This window comes from Galeopterus variegatus, unplaced genomic scaffold (genome assembly GCF_000696425.1).
Source record: "Galeopterus variegatus unplaced genomic scaffold, G_variegatus-3.0.2 Scaffold8299, whole genome shotgun sequence".
Lineage (NCBI taxonomy): Eukaryota > Metazoa > Chordata > Mammalia > Dermoptera > Cynocephalidae > Galeopterus > Galeopterus variegatus.
This window is the reverse complement of record NW_007734410.1, coordinates 1-23,476: the sequence shown is the minus strand read 5'-3', so window position 1 is coordinate 23,476 and position 23,476 is coordinate 1. Positions and strand designations below refer to the sequence as shown.

Below are 23,476 nucleotides of genomic sequence, written 5' to 3'. Positions count from 1 at the left end.
CAGACCGGTTCCCGCTCACTGGCTGAGCGAGGCGCGGGAGCAACGCCGAGGGTTGCGATCCCGTTGCTGGTCCCGGTCCGGTATGGGGGCGACACTGAGGGTTGCAATCCGTTGCCGGACACGGAAAAAGACAAAAGGGAAGAAAAAAAAAAAAAGGAAGAGGAGACAGCTAGGAGAAACGTGATCAACCCTGGTGCTCCTCTTAATCACCTAGGGCAAAGCTTTTTGTTGTTGTTGTTATTTTCCCCTCTTTCTTGGAGTCACAAACCACTTTGCCAATCTGATGAAAGCTACGAAACTCTTCTTCCACCTCCCTGTCGCGCCCCGCCCCTGGCTCCGCTTGGCCCCGCCTCCCCGCAGAGGGCGGCTACTGCGCAGACGTCGACGGCGCGCTCTCCAGTCTCGTCCCCTGGGTCCTCCAGACCACCGAGCCCTCCTCCTAGAGAGGCCCCCGAGGAGGCACCCCCTTCTCCTCCCCTCCCTCAGGAGGGAGCTAACCCAACTGCCACCCGGAAGTGCAGACGTCCCGGAGGTTCTGAGCGTACTTTAGGAAGGACTGCCGTTACTCTTTCATTCACCCCACAAACGATTCTTGGATGCCTGTCCTGTGGCAGAGAAATGAACGAGACACAGCCCGTGTCTGCATAAAGCACTGCAGGACCCGGTGCAATGCTGTATTCCTAGGAGCCGGAGGGGCGGGAGGCCGGATGGAGAAAGCTTTCCAGCAGGGGTAACGTCATTGGGCCTAGGTTGTCTGCCATGTAGTCACTGGTGTTCGGTGGAGGGGATCTCCGGTTGGCAGAGCATTGCGGGTAGAAGGAACATTTCGAGTAGAGGAAGGATGGCTGTCATGAAAACGTCTGCCTATGCGGAGTGCATGGGTGCCTGGAGAGGAACCTGGGAAGGTAAGCAGGGGTGATCCTGCAGGCTTTGTATGCGATAAGAAATGTAAACAGTGTCCTGAGTAGCCTGGACGGTATTTTAATCAGGACATATGAGCTGACTTGCACTTACCAATTTAACTGGTAGCCAGGCTGTGCTGAGGAAAAACCCGCAGGCTGTTGGATTGTGGTGACAGAACGGTGGCGGGATGGCATGACTTATATTTATTCGTTAGCAGTGTTGTCTCTTCCACTAGGATGTAACTTCCATGCGAGTAAGGACTGTATTTGTTTAGTTCATTTCTGTTATCAAGCACTTAGAAAAGTGCCTGACACATAGTAGGTTCTTTTTTTTTTTTAAAGATGACCGGTAAGGGGATCTTAACCCTTGACTTGGTGTTGTCTGTACCACGCTCAGCCAGGGAGCGAACCGGCCATCCCTATATAGGATCCGAACCCGTGGCCTTGGTGTTATCAGCACCGCACTCTACCGAGTGAGCCACGGGCCGGCCCATAGTAGGTTCTTTTTTTTTTTTAAAGATGACCGGTAAGGGGATCTTAACCCTTGACTTGGTGTTGTCTGTACCACGCTCAGCCAGGGAGCGAACCGGCCATCCCTATATAGGATCCGAACCCGTGGCCTTGGTGTTATCAGCACCGCACTCTACCGAGTGAGCCACGGGCCGGCCCATAGTAGGTTCTTTTTTTTTTTTAAAGATGACCGGTAAGGGGATCTTAACCCTTGACTTGGTGTTGTCTGTACCACGCTCAGCCAGGGAGCGAACCGGCCATCCCTATATAGGATCCGAACCCGTGGCCTTGGTGTTATCAGCACCGCACTCTACCGAGTGAGCCACGGGCCGGCCCATAGTAGGTTCTTAATAAGTGTTTGTTGGATGAATGAATGAATGAATTTGAGGTTGGTAGGACTTCCCACCCGATTGATTAGTAGATGAAACTGGGAAGGAGAGGAGACAGATTACTGAAAATTGGAAGAACATAAATAGTGGAATCCTGTTCACAGTGGGTGTTTGCTTAGCATTTGTGGGCTAAACACTGACAAAAGGCTGAAGGGCAGAAGTCCAGAACAGGATCCAAATGCTGGTGTATTCAGGGAGGGGCCCAGAGCCCAGAATCTGCTAAAGAATGCCAGTTCTAGGTTTTAGTCTCACAAACCAAAAATGTCCATTTCTTTTCTGCCCGCCCACATGTCTGAATTTGAGAAGTACCTGTACATACTTTTTTGTTTCGACTATTACCAATCACATCAAGTCCATGACTGCGACTTTAAGGCTGTGTATTATTCCATTGAACTGATGTATCATCATTTAATAAAACCATTCCCTGGCATTTGTGGTGTTTGTTTACCTTCACAGATAATGCAGGAATATCTTCATGTCTTCCTATTCCTCTTTTTTTCTTACTTTCATTGAGTATTTTACCAAAGGAGTAAACTACTTAGTAATATTACATCCACTTATGGCTTTTACTATATATTGCCTCATTGCTTTTCAAAAAGTTAGTAATTACAACAGCAATATCCATTTATGTAACAATTACAAACTGAGTATCTACGGGTGCTAGGCACTGAGCTGGGTTCTAGGGGCATTATATGAGCAAAATAGACATAGACACTGCCCTCATGTAGCTTCCAGTCAAGGGCAAGAGGCAGGCATTAATCACATCATCACACAAGTGTGTAATTACAAACTGACAAATAATGTGAAAAAGAAATACAGGCTACTAGCCAAGAGCTTGAAATTAAAAAATGGTTTCTCAGGATTGCTTTGACTGTTTTCATTTTGATTTAACCTAAATTGTTCCTTCCTAGTTCACCTATGCTGCTTAAGGGAAGTAGTGGGTGATTCTTCTATTGTAAATCAACAAAAAATTTACAAACTTAGGCTGTATTAGTCCTTTTTCTTTTGCTTACAACAGAATACCTGAAACTGGGTAATTTATAAGGAAATGAAATTTATTTCTTACAGATTTGGAGTCTGGGAAGTCCACGATCCAGAGGACACATCTAGTGAGGGCCTTCTTCTGGGTGGGAACTCTCTACACGGTCCTGTGGCAACACAAGGTATCACATGGCAAGAGAGTGGCAAGAGCTATCTCATATGCTCATTATAAAGCCACCAGTCCATGGCCATGATAACTCATTACTCCATGAGTGGATTAACCCATTCATGAGGGCACAGTCCTCATGATCCAATCACCTCTCAAAGGTCTCACCTTTCAAATATCATAATCGGATTTCCCACCCTCTTGATACTGTTACAGTGGGGATCAGGTTCCCAACATATGAACTTTTGGGGGACACATCTGACCCATAGCATAGGCCTAAGGAAAAAAAAATTTTTTTGGCCTAAATTTTTTACAGATGAGTAACTGGAGTATACCTAGGAGCTTGTCCTAACCTTTCCTCCTATTTATCCTGTAAGTGAGTTCTCCTCTTCTCTGAGCAGGCAGCAGGAACCTAGCATAGGGTCGGACTTGGGTTTGAACCCCTGTTCCTCCACTTCTAGCTCTGTGACATGGGAAGATTATTCAACCTTTTTGAGCCTCAGTTTCTTCATGGGTCAAATAAAACTAATAATTGTAACTTTTGGGGTGTGATTTTTTTTTTTTTTTTTTAAATGACCGGTAAGGGGATCTTAACCCTTGACTTGGTGTTGTCAGCACCACGCTCAGCCAGTGAGCGAACCGGCCATCTGTATATGGGATCCGAACCCGGGGCCTTGGTGTTATCAGCACCGCACTCTCCTGAGTGAGCCACGGGCTGGCCCTGGGGTGTGATTTTTAACCACATGCTGTGAGTGAGCATTATATTAAGTGGAAATAGATAAACTAGAGCAGAATAGGGTGTCTGGCTCCCAGGAGGTTTTATTACCATATTCAAACCAATACTTGAGCAGTTCACAGAAACACATGTGCTGGCAAAGAAGGGAATGTGAATTGCTGCTTTATGCTCTGAAAATATAGGGTACGTAACACTCTCCTTCTCTGTAGGAGACCTCACTTAGACTACTCTGCAAGTAATGGGGCAACAGCTTTTAAATTCCCATTAAGTGTATCCCCTATTATTATGTACTCTAGTTTCTGGGTGTATGGCTAGCAGATGCAGTTATCTATCGTCTTCCATTGTAAAAGTCAGCAGAGGCCCTAGAAACCCTGGTAATAGTTACGATTTTGTTGCAGGCAGCGAAAAGTCACGTGGACTGTCAGGGCCTAGATTTCACCCGGGCGTGAGAGACTAGTCCCTAAAATTAAGCGAGCCCTGCCTGGTTTTCCGCCCTCCTCTTTCCGCTATTTTCAGCTCGGGCGCTAACCTCCAAAACACAGTCTCAAGCTTTCCTGGAGCAGCCTCGGTGGAGGAAGGCAAAGGCTAGAGCACCGAGGAAGAGGAACGCAGGACGAAGCGTCACACTGTGCGCAATCCGCAGGCAGCAGCTGTCGCCCGGCCCGAGCGTGTGCACTAGCGCCCCCTCCGGCGCGCCTGCGCTGGGAGGAAGGGGCGGGGCGCCGCCGGGTCGCGGTCCGCATCCGCCAGACGCCGGAAGTGCCTCTCCGCCCCTGCTACTGGGCCATGGAGACTGTGGCAAAGTAGGGTCAGTAGTGTGAGGATTGCGGGGCCGGTGGCCATGGAGGCCGTGCTGGACGAGCTGGTGTCTGTGGATGACCTGCTGGTGAGGCCTGGCCCGAGGGACGGACAAGGAAGATTCGGAGGGCGGGTCCTGTGGCGAGTCTGGCAGCGGCCAACTCCCGTGCCCAGCATCAGCTTTGCCTAGGGAAGCCGGACTACGGCTCCCTGCAGCCTCTGCAGTGTCCGGCGCCTGCCCGAAGGGCTCGCTTTGCCCCAGAGGCTAGTGGGAATTGTAGTTTGCTGGGCCACCACACCTCAGACTAAAGGCCTGGAGTCTGACCGTGGAAAGGCTGACGGGTTCTGGGTTCGCGCAGGAATTGGGAGCTCAGGGGCTCCTTCAGTGGTGGGGGGATACAACGACCATCATAAAATGTCAGATATTACTGAGTCCGGCACGGCGCTAAATGTATTACATGCTAGATCTCAATCTTTGTAGCTCTAGGAAGTAGGCACTATTTTAATTCCCGTTTTGCAGATAAGAAAAGGTCCGGACCCGACAGGGTGGGTCAGGATGCGGCCAGCAGGCCCAGACAAGGACCGCGTGGGCTGTTGTTGAGCAGTTCATACAGCGTGTTTACTGTTCAGCCGCTCGGGGTCAGCTGCTTCGGGAGCCGTGCCTGGAGCTGCCAGCAGGTGGCATCTCCGCTCGGTACCACTAGGGGGAGGGAAGACGAGGGGCTTCTGTCCAAAGAGCTAGCCCGCTAGCCCTGAGAAACAGAATGCCTGGGTCCCAGGGATGGGGGATAGCAGAAGCTGGAGTGCCAGGTACCAAGACCGCGAAGGAAATGGGGCAGAGACAGGAGTATGGAATGTAACCGGGAAGTGGAGACCAGGTCCAGATGAACGGTGACGCCCTACATTTCTAAATGATTCCTCTCCTCTCCTATGGCAGAAATTTGAAAAGAAATTTCAGTCTGAGAAGGCTGCAGGCTCGGTGTCTAAGAGCACTCAGTTTGAGTACGCCTGGTGCCTGGTGCGCAGCAAGTACAATGACGACATCCGTAAAGGCATCACACTGCTCGAGGGTGAGGTGTTGAACTACCCAACTCTCCCCTTCGCGTCTGTCATTGGCCTGTCCTTCTCTTTTGCTTCTGGCCTCACCTGCCACCTCCTTCGTCCCCCATCTAAAGTGCTGGGATCCTTTTTCAACAAGGAACCCTATAGTACAGTCACCACAGTTATTTCTAGTAAATTCCCTGCAACAAACGGCTTTACTTAGCCTGACTTCTCCCAGTGTAGTTTTGACTGATTACCACCCCATCACTGTTTTGCCAAACAGAATCATAGCATTGAAGTTCCCACAGAACTCTCATGATCTGGTAGTAAAAGTGTCTGAGATCACACAACTAATCAATTAATGGCTGAATTGGGACTAGAATCTCCTGTCTTGTGAGTCCCAGTCCCGTGCTCCTTCCCCCACCACCATGTTGCTTGTTCAGCAGCTATTGAGAACCTTTTGCGAGGGTGACATGGAAAAGGTGCAGAATACTGTCCTAAAAAAAAACTGAGCAGATGGTGCTTTTTGAATTAGAACCCTGTTTCCCATTGGTGTTGGATGCGTCATCACTTCTTAGAGGCCACAACACTTGACCTTTAAACTTCTCTGTACCCTCTTTCTCTTGGTCAGGTAGTCATTTATAAACAAATAGTATTCTACTAGCAAAGGATGCCTATTGTAAATCTATAAAAATAAGAATCTTTCTTAATGCAAATAATATCACCCTACATTTGTCTATTTTGCCAATCACATTTTTCAGGTTTATTCTACAGTGGGGCACAATTGTAGAAGTGGTCTCGCTAAGCATTGCCAGTCTAGTTGAGGAGATAGTGCAGACACTTGGATAAATTTATAAACACTTGCAAAACTACTTAGTTACAAATTCTAGTGCATAGACCACATAAGCCTCTGGGAGGAAAGTCACTGAATTAAGAAAGAGTCAGGTGGGGTCATTAAGGGAAGGCCAATTGAAGGTGAGTTTTGAGTTGATTTTTTTAAAGGGGGAGGGAGTGCAAACTTATTTTTAACAGTAATTGGACAGCAGGCAACTGTAGTTAAAACACAGCAGATGCCAAAACTGAGTCAAGCTGCCTTGTGACTTCTCCAGTGCCTTGATTTCCCATCATTTCATGTGAATGAACCAGAGTTCACTGTGCTATTGACACCAAGATTTCTGTCACTGGGGTGTTGGGGCAGCCTGGGTTCATGCTGCCTGAGAGCTCTGACTGGGAAGCTGAGAGTGACCAGAGCGGAAGCAGAGGCTCACAACAGTGACTTTCCTGGGCTTATAGAGGGATTCAGAGAGCGGAATGGGTCCCTGGGACATGGTATTAGGGAGAAGCAGTTTTCACTCTCTTTCCTCCCCCCTACCCCCCCCACCCCCAAGAGCTGCTACCCAAAGGGAGCAAAGACGAGCAACGGGATTATGTCTTCTACCTGGCTGTGGGGAACTACCGGCTGAAGGTAAGGCAGAAGAGGTTCCCTTCTTCCCACTGCACCCCGCATAGGTGGGCCAGAGTATCTTTTTATTTCTCTCCTCCAGGGTAGAGCCCTGGCATCAGGAAGGCTGAAGAAGGGCAGTAGCAGGGGGTGGCATTAGGTACAGAGGTGCAAAGTGAGAGCAGGTCACGACTCTGAGGGAAGGTGAGAGGGGGATCAGGGTACCAAGGGTGTGGGAGCATGGTGACGTCAATATTGGGGTGCAGCCCCGGGCCTTGGGCTGTTATCTGCCCCGGCTTATCACCCCCACACAGTTGGAGTTGTTTATGGACTCTATTCTGCTGGGTGGGGCTGGAGTGAAGGAGGGGGTGGAGGTGGAGGGAGGAGCTCCCAGGGCTGGAGAAGGGGAGGCCCTTCATTTGGGCTAGAGGAGTGAGAATACTGAGGCATATGAGGGGTCTTCAAAAAGATCATGGAAAGATCTGTATTATCTTTTAATTTAGTTTTCCATGAGCTTTTTGAAGTACCCTCGTATATAACATGTGTGCGTGTGTTTTCCCTGATTGTAGGAATATGAAAAGGCCCTAAAGTATGTGCGAGGGCTGCTGCAGACAGAGCCCCAGAACAACCAGGCCAAGGAACTGGAACGGCTCATCGACAAGGCCATGAAGAAAGGTGAAGGCCTCAACTCTTTTTGTTAAGTTCTCTTCTTTCCCCCTTGCCTGGGACATTTGATCTCTCTTTAAATGAATCCCTACCAAGCAGTCCCTCCTCAAACCCCAACCCTCAGGGTCCTTCATCCCGTGACTCCAGGTAGAGGTGCACATATTTCTGTTGAGGAGAAGGGCCAGGGAGGAGGTGGTGGTCAGGGTCCCTGCAGAGGCTGGGCTCCTGACAGTGTCCCTTTTCCTTTCCCCAGATGGACTGGTGGGCATGGCCATCGTCGGAGGCATGGCCCTGGGTGTGGCAGGACTGGCTGGACTCATTGGACTTGCTGTGTCCAAGTCCAAATCCTGAAGGAGAGTGCACCTCTTCCTCTGCCTAAGGAGACGTGGGAGCCCTTGGAAGACACTGGAAGAGGGCCATCCATCCTCACTGTCCCTTCCCTGTCACCCCTGTCACTGGCCTCTATGGTCTTCATCCTCCACCCTCCTGAGACCTGTCCTTTAGCTCCAGATCATGTGCTTTGGGATGAGTGTAACTAAAATTGGTCTGCAGCTTGGGAACCTCCGTGTCTGAGTTGAGAGAGGGGCGGGTACCACTGGGCACAGAGGGTGGGTGGTCACTTGTGGTCCTTTCCCACCTTGTGCTCTCCTGTTCCCACCCTCCAGCCTGGTGTAGGGTTCTCCTTTGTCCACTGAGCAGCCCAGACTCCACACCCTTCCTTCTTCCCCTCCCCCGAAGCCACGTCCTTGAGCAGTGGTAGGCAGCTCAGGATGTGGCCTTTCCATGGCCCTGTAATCCTGGGAGAAAGCAGTGACTGGAGGAGGGAAGGGCAGAGTTGAGGGGACAGGCTGGGATTTATGCCTCCCGTCTCCTCTGACCCACTCAGCTGCCTCTCAGCGCATGGAGTTTTCCACACCGGGGGGGCCCCCTTCTTGGCTTCCTCCAAAACCTCCGCCCTTCCCTCGGATTTATGCCTCCCGTCTCCTCTGACCCACTCAGCTGCCTCTCAGCGCATGGAGTTTTCCATACCGGGGGGGCCCCCTTCTTGGCTTCCTCCAAAACCTCCGCCCTTCCCTCCCTTTGTCTTCCTGCGTCCTCTCCTTCCTGCTACCGCATCCTTCTTAGGGGAAGGGGGGTCATCAGTGGGCAGAAGGAAACAGGCACTTGGTGTTTGGGGAGATGTCAGAAACCCAGGGTGCCCCAGTTCTAGCCTGCAGGATGGCAGCTCAGGACCCAGTCCTTAGCCAGCCTGCTTCGCAACACACCCCTTGTGCCAGTCTCAGCGTGGGCCTGTTCTGCTTCACTGCATACCTCTCGTTCCACTGCCTGCCAGCCCAGCAGGGGTGAGAAGGAGGCACCTGAGGGGAATGCAGAGGAGCCTGACACGGGAAGGGGGTGATCTGGGAGTTCTGTCTCCAGCTCAGTGATGTCCCATGTGACTGGGTATAGAGTCAGCCCTTCAGAGACTGAGCCCTAGAGCTGCTTGCCAGAAGAAAACAAGCTGTCCTGCCTGGGGGCAGGAAATGAGACCGACTACACTGGGACAGGTGCTCAGCCCTGGTTTGGATGGAAGCCCAGAGGTTTCTAATCCATCATAATTAGTTACAGGACCTGGTGACACTTCCCGATAACTCTGAACTGGTTAGAGAGATTAGCCACAGAATCATGTTCTGGACCTGTGATTTACCCCCTCGAGGCCCTTGGCAGCAGGATCAAGCCAAATGCCGAGATTCAAAGATTAATTCAATGAGGGGGAAATTCGAGTTCAGGAGGAAAGTGACTCCCTGGTGGCTTCAGCTCAGCCCTGCAGCACTCAGACCCAGGACCGTCTCCAAGTATCAAGCAATCAGCACGTGCAGGGAACTTTGATCTGCAGTCCCAAATTCTTACCACAACCTGTGATGTAACTAGTAGTAACTCTAGTTGACAGAAGCAGAAACAAGCTCAAAGGGGTGTCTGGTTAGCGCAGTTTGTTAGAGTGAAGCCTTATAACACCAAAGGCATGGGTTTGGATCCCCAAACTGGCCAGCTATCCACCCCCTCACCCCCAAGAAAGGGGAGGGACCTAAAAATTCGTGCCCAAGTCACTTTGGTAAATAATGAAGTCTGCTATAAATCCAGGTTGGTTGGACTCCAGAGCTGTTGGTCTCTCCCAGCCACCCACCCCCTTATTCAATTTGAATCTTCCTTGGAGATTCACATGTCCCAACCCCTTGGTCTCTGGGTGTGTTAGATTGTTCTCACCATCCAGAAGGGGTGGCTCATTCCCCTGATTTCTCTCCATTGAGGGCTGCGGTGGTCCTGTCGGTGTTCATTGTCTCTCTCTCTTGTCTCTCCCATGTCTCTCAGTCACCTTTTCTCCTTGTTCCTCTTATTCCATTCTCTGGCCCCCGATGAAAGCTGAGTCAGAGACAGACATTTCCCCTTGGCTCCCGATGCCTCCCATGGGGGCCCCTCCTTGGCTGTATCCGCTAGTCACTCCCAGGCAAGTCCTCCCCCCACCCTCGGGGCGGGGAGTCCAGGGCAGCCAGGAGGCTGGGGGAGGAGGTGGACTTTTGGCCTGTTTCGTTTATTCCCTCCATCAACATTGTGCTTGCCTCATTCCTCCGACCTGCCAGGAAGCAGAGAGACCCAGAGGGAGGGAGGTGGAAACCAGCAGACAGACCTGAGCCTGAGGAAGAGGCAGGCAGAGGCCGCAGCTGGACTTCCACCCTGTCCCTCCCTCCCTCCCCAGCCTGCCTCAGCACCCCTCCTTAGCCAAAGCCCCTTCAAGTTCTCTGGGGGTTCTGCTCCTCCCCGTCTCTGGGGCCCCAGCCCCTCAGGGGCCTGCATTCCACCATGTCAGTGGCTGTGGAGACCTTTGGCTTCTTCATGGCAGCCGTGGGGCTGCTGATGCTTGGGGTGACCCTGTCAAACGGCTACTGGCGAGTGTCCACCGTGAACGGGAACGTCATCACCACCAACACCATCTTCGAGAACCTCTGGTTTAGCTGTGCTACTGACTCCATGGGAGTCTACAACTGCTGGGAGTTCCCATCCATGCTGGCCCTCTCTGGTACGGGGTGAGGAGAGCTTCAGGGAGCAGAGGGAGGCGGGGAGGTTGGAGAGACCCGGGCGGGGGGTTGGCTACTGTCTTTAGTCAAGCCTCAAGTGCCATAAGGATACAGGGAGGCTGGAATCAAACTTTAGGGCCTGGCTCCTGCATCCAGGAGTGCTGGGGATGGCCCCTATCAGGAACTGAAGTGGGGGCCATGTGTGACAAGGTCTCCCTAGTGTGACACCCTTAGTGTTTACAAGTGCGGGCACCAGAGTCAGACTGCCAGAGCAACTCCTGCCTTCCCTTGCTCTGTGCCTCAGGCAAGTGATAAAATGAGCTTCATCCTGCCCACCTGCAAGATTAGGATAATGTTAGTATCCTAATGAAACATTATCCTAATATAACAGTTCACAGGTGGTTTAAAATATGCACTATCTTAACATGATAGCACATACAAGGGTACTTCAAAAGTCATGGAAAATGTAATTAAAAGATAATATGGGGCCGGCCCGGTGGCGCACTTGGTAGAGTGCGGTGCTTAGGAGTGCAACGGTGCTCCCGCTGAGCGTCCGGATCCCATATAGAGACCGGTCCGCTCACTGGTTGAGCGCAGTGCAGGCGCGACACTGAGGGTTGCGATCCCGTTGCCGGTCACGAAAAAAGACAAAAAGAAAAAAAAAATGATAATATGAATCTTTCCATGAACTTTTGGAACACCCCTTTGTACATGCACTCAATACATTTTAGCATTTTATTTGGGGATGGGATTGCTGGGTTTGGTGGGGTGAGGAGGCCCCTGTTTGCATTCTGGTGGTTGATACACTTCAGTCTCAACAGCCTCCCCAGGCTTCCACTGGCTGGGGCATTGGTCTCGTTGTCATGCTGCATTCCAAAGGACCCTTGTAAAGCCTTGGCTCCAGTACAGGTCTGAGCATCTCCTGTAAAAAGGTGGTGTGTGTATATGCATGCATGTTTGGGGTTCTCAGGACTGTGTTTTTGAGGTCCTTCTCAGAGGACAGTAGCCTACAAAAAGAGCTCTGCTCTTTTGATGCAGACCACCTCTCTGGTGTCCACAGCATCCTGTTTCCTGCTAACCCCATATGACTAGCCCTCCCCTCATTCTCCTATGGGAGTCTCCCTTCAGTCTGCCCCATGCCAGAGACCAGGAGTTGATGACCATGAACCCTGTGTGGGGCTGTTCCCCAACCCAAACTGGGTCATTCGGCGCCATCTTGCTCTTCCAGGTGCCATGCTGCAGGTGCAGGTGTAGGGGAAGGAGGGGAGGCCAACACTGGTGTGAAGCGGGGCTCCACCAAACACCCTGATGGACCTCAAAGATGCTCTGAGCAGTTAGGGGATCTGGGTGGGTCTCTTATGTCCCCACTATTCCCAGAATCTCCTGGGGCAGCTGCAGGGGCTTCCTGTTTTCATCCATCTCTCCAGGACTCTGTGCAGGGCAAGAACCGCCAAAACACCCCTGTAAAAGCCGAGTACAATCTGGGCCAGAAGCCCAGAGTGCTGAGCCACCAGAAGGGACACTGGAGGTGGCCACCTCATCTCCCCCTCAAACACACTGTGGTGTGAAGAGGAAACTTGCTGTCAGGCTGTCCAGCCAAGGGGGGCCCACTTGGGACTGCTGCTCTTGGCCTGAGAGGACGTGAGTGTGCGGAAAAGACTGTGCAGGCACACAATTGAGGGGAAAGGGCAGAGGGGGTCAGCCGGTGCCAGGTCTGTGCTTGGGATGCCTACCTACATCATTTCATTCATGTCCACACTAACCCTGCTGCTGGAGATGGCAGGGGGTGTTAACCTCATTTTACAGAAGCTGAAAAACTTGGCAAGTTTAAGCAGCCTGCTGAGAGTCCCACAGGGAGTAGAGGGGGAGCTGGAATTCAGACTTTTGTGTCTGAGTTCAGGGTCCGGTTTACTCCTCCATGGCTGGTTCTGGTCCTGAGAGGGACCCTGACTATCATTTAATCATCTCCCAACTGTACACCCCCTGCCTCCCAGCAGCACAGCCTATGCTCTTACAGGCCCTTCAATAGAGCTGGAATTCAGACTTTTGTGTCTGAGTTCAGGGTCCGGTTTACTCCTCCATGGCTGGTTGTGGTCCTGAGAGGGACCCTGACTATCATTTAATCATCTCCCAACTGTACACCCCCTGCCTCCCAGCAGCACAGCCCATGCTCTTACAGGCCCTTCAATGACTTCTTCTTTCACTAGCGGAGCTGCCTGGAGTGTTGGAGTTGGGTGGGAACTCCAGAGGGAGTGGCTGGGGGTCAGAACGTGCTCCTTGAGAACTTTGTCCCTCCTCCCTGCCCCCCAACTGCAGGCCACTTCATCTCCTCCTGGCAGGGACCCAGCCTTTTCCCTTCAGCACTGATGGTACTGCCCCACCCGGCAAAGGGGTGCAAGGTCCTTGGGAGTGATTGGCAGCTATCAAAGACAGAGAAGGGAGGAGGGGGCCAGAAAGGGAGTCAGCAGCTTTCCTCAGCTTTGAGAAAGGGGAAACTGAGGCACCAAAAGGCTATGCGATAGACTGACTTGAATCAGCCCTGGGCCCAGGTATCCCACCTTCCAGATCAGAAATTGCCCTCAACCGTCTGCTGTAGGCCACTGTTGTCCCCTACAAGTTACTCCAGGAGGAAACTCAGTTCAAGATGTCTGGTATCATGCTAGGCACTAGTTGGGACTTGGAGAAGAATCAGATGTGGGGAAGGGGATGGGGTGCTCAGGTGCGGTTTCTCTAATGCACAGCAGAACATGAGTAAATCTAATAGAGTGACTTTGTAATTTGAAAGTCACAGCTTGGGGGAGGCAGGGATTGCTATCAAATCCAGTAGGTAGAGGTCAAGGATGCTGTTAAATATCCTACAGTGCACAGGACAGTCCCCCAGATCAGAGAATTATTTGACCCAAGGTGTCAGTAGTGCTGAGGAGAAACCCTGTAACGGGGTGTAGGCCACATATGCCAGTTGCAAGGGAGGCGAAGCAGGCAGGAGGGGCTGAGATTCACAAGGAGAGAGGTGAGACTGCTCAGCCAGGTAGGCTGGATGGAGCCCGAAGGGGAAGGAGAGGACTTGAGGAATTTTAGGGACAAGAGAGGAGCAAAAAACTGTGCCTGAGCAGAGGCTGACTGTCGAGGAGAGAAGAGGTGAAAGGAAAAGACTGATGGCGGTGCCCCACCTCTCCAGGGTATATTCAGGCCTGCCGGGCACTCATGATCACCGCCATCCTCCTGGGCTCCCTGGGCCTCTTTCTAAGCATGCTGGGGCTGCGCTGCACGAATATTGGGGGCTTGATGCTCTCCAGGAAAGCCAAGCTGGCGGCCACCGCAGGGGCTCAACACATACTGGCAGGTAATTGGAGGAAGGGGATGGGTGGAGCCCCGCACTGCAGTGGGGGTTGGGAGTGGCCCTGGGCCGCAGACCCCTGGCTTCTCGTCCTCATCTCCAGCTCCCCACTGCTGGCGCTTGCCTCCCCCTTTGCGTTGACACCTGCTGTCCCTTGCTCAGCTCTTCCCTTCCTCCCTGCTCACCCCACCCTTATCCGTGCTCCCCACATCCCCTGCTGTGAGTCCGTCCACCAGCAGAGATTCCTGAGCTCCCCCTATGAGCAGGCATGAGCCAGGTGTGGGAGGGACTTCAGAGGTGAGTGAGCGGCTTCATTACAAAGAGTGCATCCTGGTGGGGAGAACAGTGCTAGGGCGTGTGCGCACTCGCGCGCTCACACACACACACACACACACCATGTGCAGTAAGGATGCCTACGACTCGCCGTTGTGCTCTTTCATCCTTTACTTCCCTTCAATATCCTGCCAGAGGAGGTGGCACGTGGGGCTTTCTGGGAAGCGAGAGCATACTCACTGTTTACTTTTGGCAATCTGTTTCATGGTGAAGATGATTAGATCTCCTTTAGGGTTAGGTTTCTGAATAATTGCAGCCCATTAGCTTTTCATATCTTGACCAATGGGATTTTTCTTGACCAGTATCATTTTGTATTTTTTCCTTTGTATCTTAGTTCATATTCAGCATAACTCATTATTAGAGTTGGAAAAAACTCATGATTGTTATTGTTGTCAAAAAAAGAATAATAATAATATAATATCAGACAGGCTTTTCAGTCACTGTTCTGAGATCTCTCTAGCATACTTCTATAAACAAAAAGCCAAGGAAGCATTACGAAGTTGTCTTGGTAAATTGCTTAGCAGATTCTCTGTGCCATTGGGCACTTTGGAATCAGCCTTTGCTCTTCATCATTCAAACCTTATGCCAAACCTCCATTTATATCTCATGTTTTCCCAAGTCCCTTCCGTAGGTTCCTTGGAACCTGAGCTTGCTTAAAAAACTCAGTTAGCTTTGAAAACCAAAGGATTCCCTTCCTTTAGCAAAAGTGCCAAAGTTCTATTATTATAGAGACATCTTGCAAAAAGTAAACAACTAAAAAACAAACTAGCCTTTAAAAAAAAAAGATTTAAATCCATATTGCTCATAACTAAGAAATGCTTAAGAGCTGCAGGTAAAGTTACATGATGACCAGCAAATATCATTAGACATGAGTCTAGCTGGAGTGGTGTCTGAATGCTAGACAGTTTACAGCTGACTCCAGAAAATAGGAAAGTAAGTAGCGAGAGAAAGGAATTGAATGAAATTGCTGCTCTTGGGCATGATGCCCTTCTCCCACCACTTCCGACTCTGGGTAGCCCCTGCCCGCCCTCCCCCCTGCTGGGGCCGCGGGGACCCGAGAGGCGCTAGTGCGGTCCTCCTCCCGCCCCCCAGGTCTCTGCGGGATGGTGGCCATCTCCTGGTACGCCTTCAACATCACCCGGGACTTCTTCGACCCCTTGTATCCCGGAACCAAGTGAGTGAGGAAACCCCGCCCTCGGGAGCTCCGGTGGGGCTCGGCCTCACCTCGCGCTCCCCCCGTGTCGCCCTTGTCGGCAGGTACGAGCTGGGTCCCGCCCTCTACCTGGGCTGGAGCGCCTCCCTGCTGTCCATCCTGGGCGGCATCTGCCTCTGCTCCAACTGCTGCTGCCGCCCTGACGAGGACCCCGCCGCCGGGTGAGGGAGGGGCGCGCAGCGCGGGGCACGGTGCGGGTGGGAGAAGGCGGCTCGGGGGCGAGGGCCACGTCTCCCCCTGACCCGGGCCCCTCTCCCCACAGCGCCCGGCTCCCCTACAAGGCTTCCGCATCCGTGATGCCCCTGGCCCCCTCGAATGAAGGCGACAACAGCTTTGGCAAATACGGCAAAAACGCCTATGTATAGGGACTCTGGCTTGTGGACCCCATCCGCCTTCCCACTGCCCGGAGCAGAGAGGGGTGGACCCCTGGGCTCGCGGCCTCGGGGCCGGTCACGGAGTGAGCCACGGGCCGGCCCATCACTGAGGTATTTAGGAGTAAGTCCCCTAGTCCCTAACCTTCCAGACCCTGGCACCAACCTCTTCTTCCTGTGTCCCCAGGAAAGGGTGGTACTGCCCCATCACTTGAAACTAAGTATAGTTTCTAGAAGCTTTTGGCACAGAATAGATTTCTCAAAGACCAGGTGTCCCCCAAGATGGGGAACAAGTCTCCCCTTTCACTAAGGAAATGGCAAAAATTGTTCAAGGCTTTCCTTGGGGAGTTATGGTTTTCAGTGCGGGTCAGGAGACCCCAGGATCAGCTTCCTACAGGATGTTGACGGATGACATCAGGATCAGAGCAACAGGAGGCCCAAGGGGTTGGCTCTGTCTTCTCAAGGTCATCTGGGAAGGTGGAGTGCATCAGTGAGGAGAGGAATCTTACACCACACAGAACCTGTGTGACTCTTTTTCTAATAACAAGATATAAAACTAAGTCACTGAAGTTAGAAAATAAACCAGAGATTGTGCTGACCCAGTGCAAGTCTGACGGGAATCCCAATGCAGGAAATCACAGTGAAACACAGATGGTGCTTCTCAGCCAAGAATAGTCTTCTCTACTTCTACTTTCTTGCTTGAGTGGACTTGTTGGTGGAGAGGAAAAGAAAAATGGAAGGAGGGAAGGTTTAGGACCCCGGAGAGTTTCCTTTCCTGGGACAGACAATAAGCCTAGGCAGGAGCAGCCAGCAAACTGGCTCCTGGTGTCCCAGTTACGACTGCTGCCTATCAAACCACCCCAGGACTCAATGACAAAGCCCAACTACTTTATTATGCACATGGATTCTGAAGGTCAGGAATTTAGACAGGCATAACAGAGATGGTATCTCTGGCTTTTTGATGTGTGAGGACACAGTTGGGAAGACTCAACTGACTGAGGGTGACTTGGTGCTATGGCTAGAGTCATCTGGAGGCATCTCCTCCCCACATGACCAAAACCTGGGCTGTGATGACTCAAAGGCTGGTTCAGCTGGTCCTGTCAATGGGAGCACAGGTACATGGCCTCTCTGTGCAGCCTGGGCTTCCTCACAGCATGGTGGCTGCAGGATAGTGGGATTCCCTAAACGATGGTTCAGGGCTCAAAAAGCAAACATCCTATTCACAATGCAGAAGCTGCACTGCCTTTATGACCTAGCCTTGAATGTCGCATAGTCTCACTTCTGCCATTCTCTACTGGATGAAGGGGTCATAAGCCAGCCCAGATTCTAGGGGAAAGGACAAACACCCCACCTTTTGATGGAAGGATAGTCAAAGAATTTAAAGCCATTTTTTAAAACCATCACACCCAGACTCTAAACCCTGTCACCACCACCATCTAACATGATGCTGTCACCAACATCACTTGCTCAACAGAAAATCTTCAGAGAAAGGGAAAGCAATTCCTCAGGAGAACACTGGGAACATTTGGGCCGGCCCCCAAAATGTCCCCCAAAGTGGGAAGAGTCTAAGAAGGTGCCTAACCAGACATCACTGAACCTCATTAATACCTCATTCAGGTCATTTGCTCAACAAACAGTCGCTGAGTGCCTGCTCTGCTTTGTGCTCGAGGGGGTGCGGGGCCTTGGCACAGCAGCTCTGAGCTCACAAGTGTAAGCGTGCAATGCACTTAGACAAGACGTGGGTGTGAGAAGCTCTGCTACCACCAAAGCCACAGCATCCAGGGCCACTAAGAATAGGAGCCCCTACACCATGCTTCCCAGAAAACCCTGGGTTTTCTGTGTTGCTAATCATTTCCCACACCGCAGCCCCTAATAACAGGGCTTCCTAAGGACAGCTGCTCCCTCATACTGGTGGCACCAAGGACAAGGGCCCAACCTCTTTCCTTGTTAAGTACCAGGTGACACAGACGGGATTGGCTCATTCTGCCCCCAATCCCCAGCCCTCATGCCACTTCCTATCACTCAGCCCTGGAACCTAGCTGTACTTTGAAAATACTCACAGGAACCAGAGGGGAAAAAAAGCAAAAACAAATAATAAATCAATAACCAAAACAAGACATAAAGAGCAGCTAAGAAAGACAGAGATGTGGGGGTGGCAGGAGAAAGGGACAAAATCTCTTAGGATCAGGGACAAAGAAGGGGTGAATGGTAGGTGAGAGGAAGGGAGACAGAGCAGTGAGGAGGAGACAGGTGACCATCACACTCATCCCCAAACCCCCCACAACCAAACAGGCAGGATCCTGGCAGTAGGCCTTTTATTACAGCACTCTGCGGGCTCAGCCCACCTCCTGCCAGACAGTCTCTGGAAGTAAGACTGAGCTTCCCTGGCAGGTGAAACTCAGTTTTGGTGAGTGAGTGAACGACTTTAGGGGGAGCCTCACTCCTTTCGGTGAGGCTTTTTGGAGGCCGGGTGGAGACACTTCATCTCCAGGGAAGCCCAGGCTCACACGGTCCACTTCAGACACCTGCAAAGAGGAAGCCCAGGGTGAGTAGAGAGGTCTGGTGAGGCTGTGGGAGTATGAATGGGTGGGCGTGGACCAGGTGAGGTCCCATGCTCACCTGGTCTCCTGGTGGGTGCCCAGACAGCGCACAGTACAGTACCGCGCACCACAGCTGACACAGGTGTATGGGGAGGGGAAGCCACAGACAGCACAGAAAGGGCGCTGGGGACGGGAGGGGGGGCCAGCACAGGCTGTCAAGTAGTTGGGGCCCTCAGCCACACTCAGGTTCTGCAGAGACAAGAGGGGTAGGCTCCAGGACTCCTCCGTCCACCCAAGTGGCAAACACCCACCAGGGACCAGGACCTCCACAGTCTCATGCCTTCCTTGGGGGGGTCCTCCCAGGCCAGGTCCCTCTCACCTGCTCCTCCAGCAAGGCCTGGAAGTTTTTTCGGAAGCGAAGTTTAAAATGATCCCCTCGAGTTTTCTTCTTTTTCTTTCCTAGGGGTCAAGTGTAATTAGTCATTTGACACTTGCCAAGAAAGACACCACCTCTCTCTGGCTCATCACTCCTGATACCCACACCTCCAGAACTTGCCCACATACCCACCTGGCTTTTAAATCAGCCCCTCTCTACCAGCCTTCTCCTTTCACACCCCCTCTCCAATCCCAGCCTACGTTCATCTCCATACCCCCTAAATCTAAGGCTTTCTGTCAGTGCCAATCTACTCCATCTTTACTGTACACACGAGAGGAAACTGAGGCACAGAAAGGGGAGAGTGGCTGCCCACAGCCACAGGAGCCAGTCGTTGGCAGAGGCAGAAGGAGCTCCCAGGCCATCTGCCTCCCAGCCCAATGTCCTTCCATAGCCCTGACCTGGACAGACTCTTCTCCTTCCTTCAGCCTTGTCTCACCCACCAAGTCCTTCCCTCTCCCCACCACCCGCCTCACCGGTGTCTGCATCATCATCAAACTGAGGCAGCCTCTTGCCGAGCTGAGGAAGTCCAGCATGGGGGTCGTCCTGGAAGTTGTCATTCTCCAAGGCCTCGAGCTGCCTATTGATGCGGCGCTGCCGGGCTGCCCGGTCCAGCACCCGCCGCTGTCCGGGGTCCTGAGAGCGAACTAGATGGGGCAGGGCAAGAAGAGTTATGGGGGCACAGAAAAGAGAGAAGCTGGGGCGGCCTTGCCTCTGGGCAGTGTGTGGAAGATGCCCAGGGGAGGAAAGCCCAGTTCTCTGATGTCATCTGAGTCACTGAGCCCTTGGCCCCCCATATCTTCACCCAGTATATCAGACCCTCTGGCCTGGCTTCCTTCCCAGCTAATGAAGACAATTTCAGTCACTCATGCCTGTTTTCCAGTCCTTTGTGCCCAGCCCTTCCTCCCAATGCCAGACCCAGCCAATGAAACCCCTCCTGGAGACCTCTCAATGCTGGCAGAAATCACACAACCATGCCAACGGAGGCAACTATACATTCAAGGCTTCCAGGATCAACTGGACCATAACATATTCTGCCTTCAAATGAGTGTGTTATGAGATGCTCAGCAATCTCATTTCCTACGTCAAAGGAAACAGGAGCCACCTACACACAGACATGCTCATCTTTCAGCCCACCCTCCAACATAATAGCTGGGCACCTATCTTCCCTCCATTCCAAGTGGATGCGCCCCCTCCCTCAAACCCCACCGCTAAACCCAAACCCTCACTTTCAACTTGAGTCCATCCCCTCCTCTTGCAGATTTAACGGCCCCCCCCTCAACTCGTGCTTTCCCTTCTGTAGAAAAATCTGCTAAACTCTCACCTGACTAGCAACTTCACAGCTACTCTTCTTTGAGAGTGGGCCAAGTGATGTTTCATGTTCTCACCTCCCATCCACTCCTCAACCCCCAGCAATATGGCTCCTGTCTGACCATTCAAAGGGAACCACCCACACTCAGGACACCAGTCACCTCCTAGGGCCAAACCCAGTGTGCATTTCTAGAATCCTCCTTTGACTTGAGCTCTCTACACCCTGTGACTGTGCTGACTACCTTACTCGGGTTGAAAGAATCCCCTGTTAACTTCCTTGACATGACTCCAGTTTTCCTTCCCATATCTGGCAGCACTTCTCAGTCTCCCATCTTTGCTGCTCTCCCTGGCTCTGAGCCAACTGTGGCTGTCTCTCATCTCTCCCTCGGTCCATGTACTCTTTCTGGCATTTCTAATCCAAATACAGGGTTCTATCACCCAGGTTCTCTCAATCCAGAGCCCTTTCCTGAGCTCCAGAACTGGCTGTACAACTGCTGCAAGAAATCACCTGCTGACCCCATTCATGCCACAACTCAAAATCAAAAATCTTCCCATCTAAGTCTGCTTCTCCCACAGACTCTCTCTAAGTGAATGGAACCATCTACACAGACATCCAAACCAGAAACATGGGAGGAACTTCAAGCCTCTTTCTTCATTACTGTATCAACTGTTCACCAGATTCTGATCATTTTACACAAAATATCTCTATTCGGCTTGCCAGTTAGCTCAGTTGGTTAGTGCGTGGTGTTATAAGACCAAGGTCAAGGGTTTGAATCTCCATACCAGCTAGCCATCAAAAAAAGAATATATATATAAACAAATCTTTATTGAATGCCTGTTAACCATAATAATAGCAGCAGCACCAGCAGCTAACATTTGCTGAGCATTTACTATGAGCCAGACACTATACTAAGTTCTTTGCATAAATTGAATCATATAGTCTGCACAAAAACCCTATGAGATAGGTATCATTATCATCAGTTTGCTGACATTCAGAGGTTAAGAAATGTGTCCAGTGTTTGCACAGCTAGTAAGTGGCCAGGTCAGAATTCAAACCCAGAACTGCCCAACATCAAAAAACATGGTCTTGATCACTGCATTCTACTGCCTCCCTTCCAAGTGCAAGGTGGTGCCCTAGGTTCTGGGAATGCAGGAGATTGGAGTTTAGCAGGGAACACAAATGATTAAAAAACAAGCAGAGCACAGCACAATATATGACAAGGACAGGGAGGTGCAAAATGCTACAGAGCACAAAACAGAAACACCTAACCTGGTCTTGGGGTGTCAGAGAAGATTTCCCAGAAGAAGGTAAGTCTAGGTCAAGGCCTAACTAATAAATAGACTGGTTTGGGGAGGGAGGAGAGTGTTTCAGGCCTTGGTGTCAGTATAAGAGAAGGCCTGTTGTGAGACAATTCGATATGGCTGATGTATAAAGTATTGGGAGGTGGGGAGCAGGGGGAGATGAAGGCAGGCAGATCATTCAGAGTCTTACCTTAAGTATCTAAAGGAAACTGGATTTGTGGATTTTATGGTGAGAGTGACAGAGATCTGGTGAGGGGTTTTAAGAAAGGAGTGACATGACTGGATTTGTTAAAAATCGATCTGGCAGAGTGTTCCAACCCTCATCCCTTTTTCTTTGGACTACTCAGTAGCTTCCTAACTGGCCTTCCATCCTCCAGACATGTACTACTAGATAGCTACATAGGTAGCTACTAGTCACATGTGGTTACTTAAACTTAAATTTAGACTAAATTATGATTCAATAAAATTTGAACTTCAGTTCCTCAGTTGCACTAGCCACATTTCAAGTGCCTCAATAGCTACATGTGGCTAATACCCTATATTGAACAGTACAGATTAAAAACATTCCCATCATTCCAGAAAGTTCTACTGGACAGCTCTGTTCTAGTCCCTCCAATCCATCCTCCGCCCTGAAGCCAGAACTGGCTCTCTCAAAGGTAAATTTGCTTCGGTCACCGCCCTCCCTTAAAAGCCTTTGGTGGCTGTCCATTGCCTCTCCATAGAGTTCGAACTCCTCGGCAGTGTATACTAATGACTTTATAATGTAACCTTTTCCCAGCCCTCCAGCCTCTATTACTAGTCCTCCTCAAGCTCCCAACTGTGAACTTGGCTTCCTAAGCGACTTGCTTTTTCTTTCCAGCCTTTGCACATGAGGTCTCTGCTGCTGAGGAGTTCCCGCGCACCTCCACTGGGCGAAACCGTAACTCGACTTTCAAGATTCAATTCAAGTGTTTCGGGGTTTCCCCCCCAAGCCTTCCCGGTCCCCTCTTTCCCAGAAGATGGGTTAGGTGCCACTCCTCCCTGCGCCCAGTCGCTGTGCCTCCCTCCGCCATAGCAAGTATCACCCTGAAAATGCAATAGTAGGTCTGCGTGTCTGAGCGTGCTGTACCGTACATCCGCCTCCCCCCGCCCCCCGAAAGCCAGTTTGGGATAATAGGGATCTTTCTCCTCTCCATCCCCAGCGCCCGGCTTGGAGCAGGCATCAATAATACGTGAATAAACAGTTTGGGGGACTGCCCAACGCCAGAACCCGAGGGCCGGGGAAGAGATTTGACCCAAGTAGCTCAGTGAGGAAATCCTAGGCCAGGTTGGATCTGAGAAGAGGAAGGGAGCTAACCGCCGGGGACTGACATACCCGAAGTCTTCTTCTCCACCATTTGCACGATACAGCTTCCGGAAAAGCCTACTGCGCACGCGTACTAAACCGGCGGCGTTGGTAAGGGCACCACCACTTCCGGCAGCGTGTGCTTCTGCACGTGCGCAGAATGATCCCCCTCCGTTTGGACTCCTGACGTGATGTTCCCTTGGAGACAAGAAAGCTTTCCGCCATGTTTTATAGGGGCAAAACTATTTCCGGCTTCAGTGTAGTTGTGTCAATTCCGTGGGATCCCCGAAATGGGTCATTCTAAAGAGGGGATGCCGGTGGTCTTTTGAGAAACGTGATTTTCCTTCGGTCCTCTGGAGATGTCATCATCACAAATGCAGCCCCTGGAGCTTCTCCCCGGGGCTGTAGTGGTGGTGGGCCGGAATGCAGAAGAAAGGGGCGGGCTTGAGTGGGCAATCCGAAAGGTCCCTGGTGACCCTCTGCAGAAAGCCCAACCCCCAGCCCCCTGGGCCTCCCCCGCGTCGAGGACTCGTCGGCCTTCTCCCTCCCTGCCGCCCCCGCTCCTCCACTCGTCTGCACTCCGCGCTGCCCAGCCGCCTCGCTCTCCCAGTCTTCCGCCCCGCTGCTCC

At 51.6% G+C, this 23,476-nt stretch overlaps 3 protein-coding genes across 4 annotated transcripts; 2 read left to right on the top strand and 1 right to left on the bottom strand.

Moving 5' to 3' along the window:
* Positions 1 to 4,404: 4,404 nt before the first annotated feature.
* Positions 4,405 to 8,190, top strand: FIS1 (fission 1 (mitochondrial outer membrane) homolog (S. cerevisiae)). Its single transcript, XM_008592766.1, has 5 exons — positions 4,405 to 4,570; positions 5,420 to 5,552; positions 6,912 to 6,988; positions 7,534 to 7,639; positions 7,884 to 8,190. The coding sequence occupies exons 1-5, from the start codon at positions 4,526 to 4,528 to the stop codon at positions 7,979 to 7,981; spliced, it is 459 nt and encodes a 152-aa protein (XP_008590988.1). The 5' UTR covers positions 4,405 to 4,525; the 3' UTR covers positions 7,982 to 8,190.
* Positions 8,191 to 10,108: 1,918 nt separating this feature from the next.
* Positions 10,109 to 15,975, top strand: CLDN15 (claudin 15). The gene is made up of 5 exons (XM_008592765.1): positions 10,109 to 10,685; positions 13,862 to 14,026; positions 15,446 to 15,527; positions 15,611 to 15,727; positions 15,829 to 15,975. Exons 1-5 carry the CDS (start codon positions 10,469 to 10,471, stop codon positions 15,929 to 15,931), a joined length of 684 nt encoding a protein of 227 aa, XP_008590987.1. The 5' UTR covers positions 10,109 to 10,468; the 3' UTR covers positions 15,932 to 15,975.
* A 2,260-nt stretch (positions 15,976 to 18,235) lies between these two features.
* On the bottom strand, positions 18,236 to 22,971 carry ZNHIT1 (zinc finger, HIT-type containing 1). 2 transcript variants are annotated; one of them, XM_008592762.1, is made up of 5 exons: positions 22,878 to 22,971; positions 19,387 to 19,557; positions 18,857 to 18,936; positions 18,557 to 18,726; positions 18,236 to 18,462 (listed from the first exon to the last, which is right to left on the bottom strand). In XM_008592762.1, exons 1-5 carry the CDS (start codon positions 22,897 to 22,899, stop codon positions 18,441 to 18,443), a joined length of 465 nt encoding a protein of 154 aa, XP_008590984.1. In that variant the 5' UTR covers positions 22,900 to 22,971; the 3' UTR covers positions 18,236 to 18,440. The 2 variants fall into 2 exon arrangements, with proteins under 2 accessions (XP_008590984.1, XP_008590986.1); XM_008592764.1 differs by lacking the exon at positions 18,557 to 18,726.
* Positions 22,972 to 23,476: the final 505 nt, after the last annotated feature.

Coding starts and splice junctions, on each gene's coding strand:
- FIS1 (XM_008592766.1), top strand. CDS start 4,526: ATGGAGGCCGTGCTGGACGAGCTGGTGTCTGTGGATGACCTGCTG. Junction 4,571..5,419: donor TGTCTGTGGATGACCTGCTG/GTGAGGCCTGGC, acceptor CTCCTATGGCAG/AAATTTGAAAAGAAATTTCA. Junction 7,640..7,883: donor CGACAAGGCCATGAAGAAAG/GTGAAGGCCTCA, acceptor TCCTTTCCCCAG/ATGGACTGGTGGGCATGGCC.
- CLDN15 (XM_008592765.1), top strand. CDS start 10,469: ATGTCAGTGGCTGTGGAGACCTTTGGCTTCTTCATGGCAGCCGTGGGG. Junction 14,027..15,445: donor GGCTCAACACATACTGGCAG/GTAATTGGAGGA, acceptor CCCGCCCCCCAG/GTCTCTGCGGGATGGTGGCC. Junction 15,528..15,610: donor CCCTTGTATCCCGGAACCAA/GTGAGTGAGGAA, acceptor CCTTGTCGGCAG/GTACGAGCTGGGTCCCGCCC.
- ZNHIT1 (XM_008592762.1), bottom strand. CDS start 22,899: ATGGTGGAGAAGAAGACTTCGG. Junction 18,937..19,386: donor TGATGATGATGCAGACACCG/GTGAGGCGGGTG, acceptor CTTGACCCCTAG/GAAAGAAAAAGAAGAAAACT. Junction 18,727..18,856: donor AGGCCTTGCTGGAGGAGCAG/GTGAGAGGGACC, acceptor TTGTCTCTGCAG/AACCTGAGTGTGGCTGAGGG.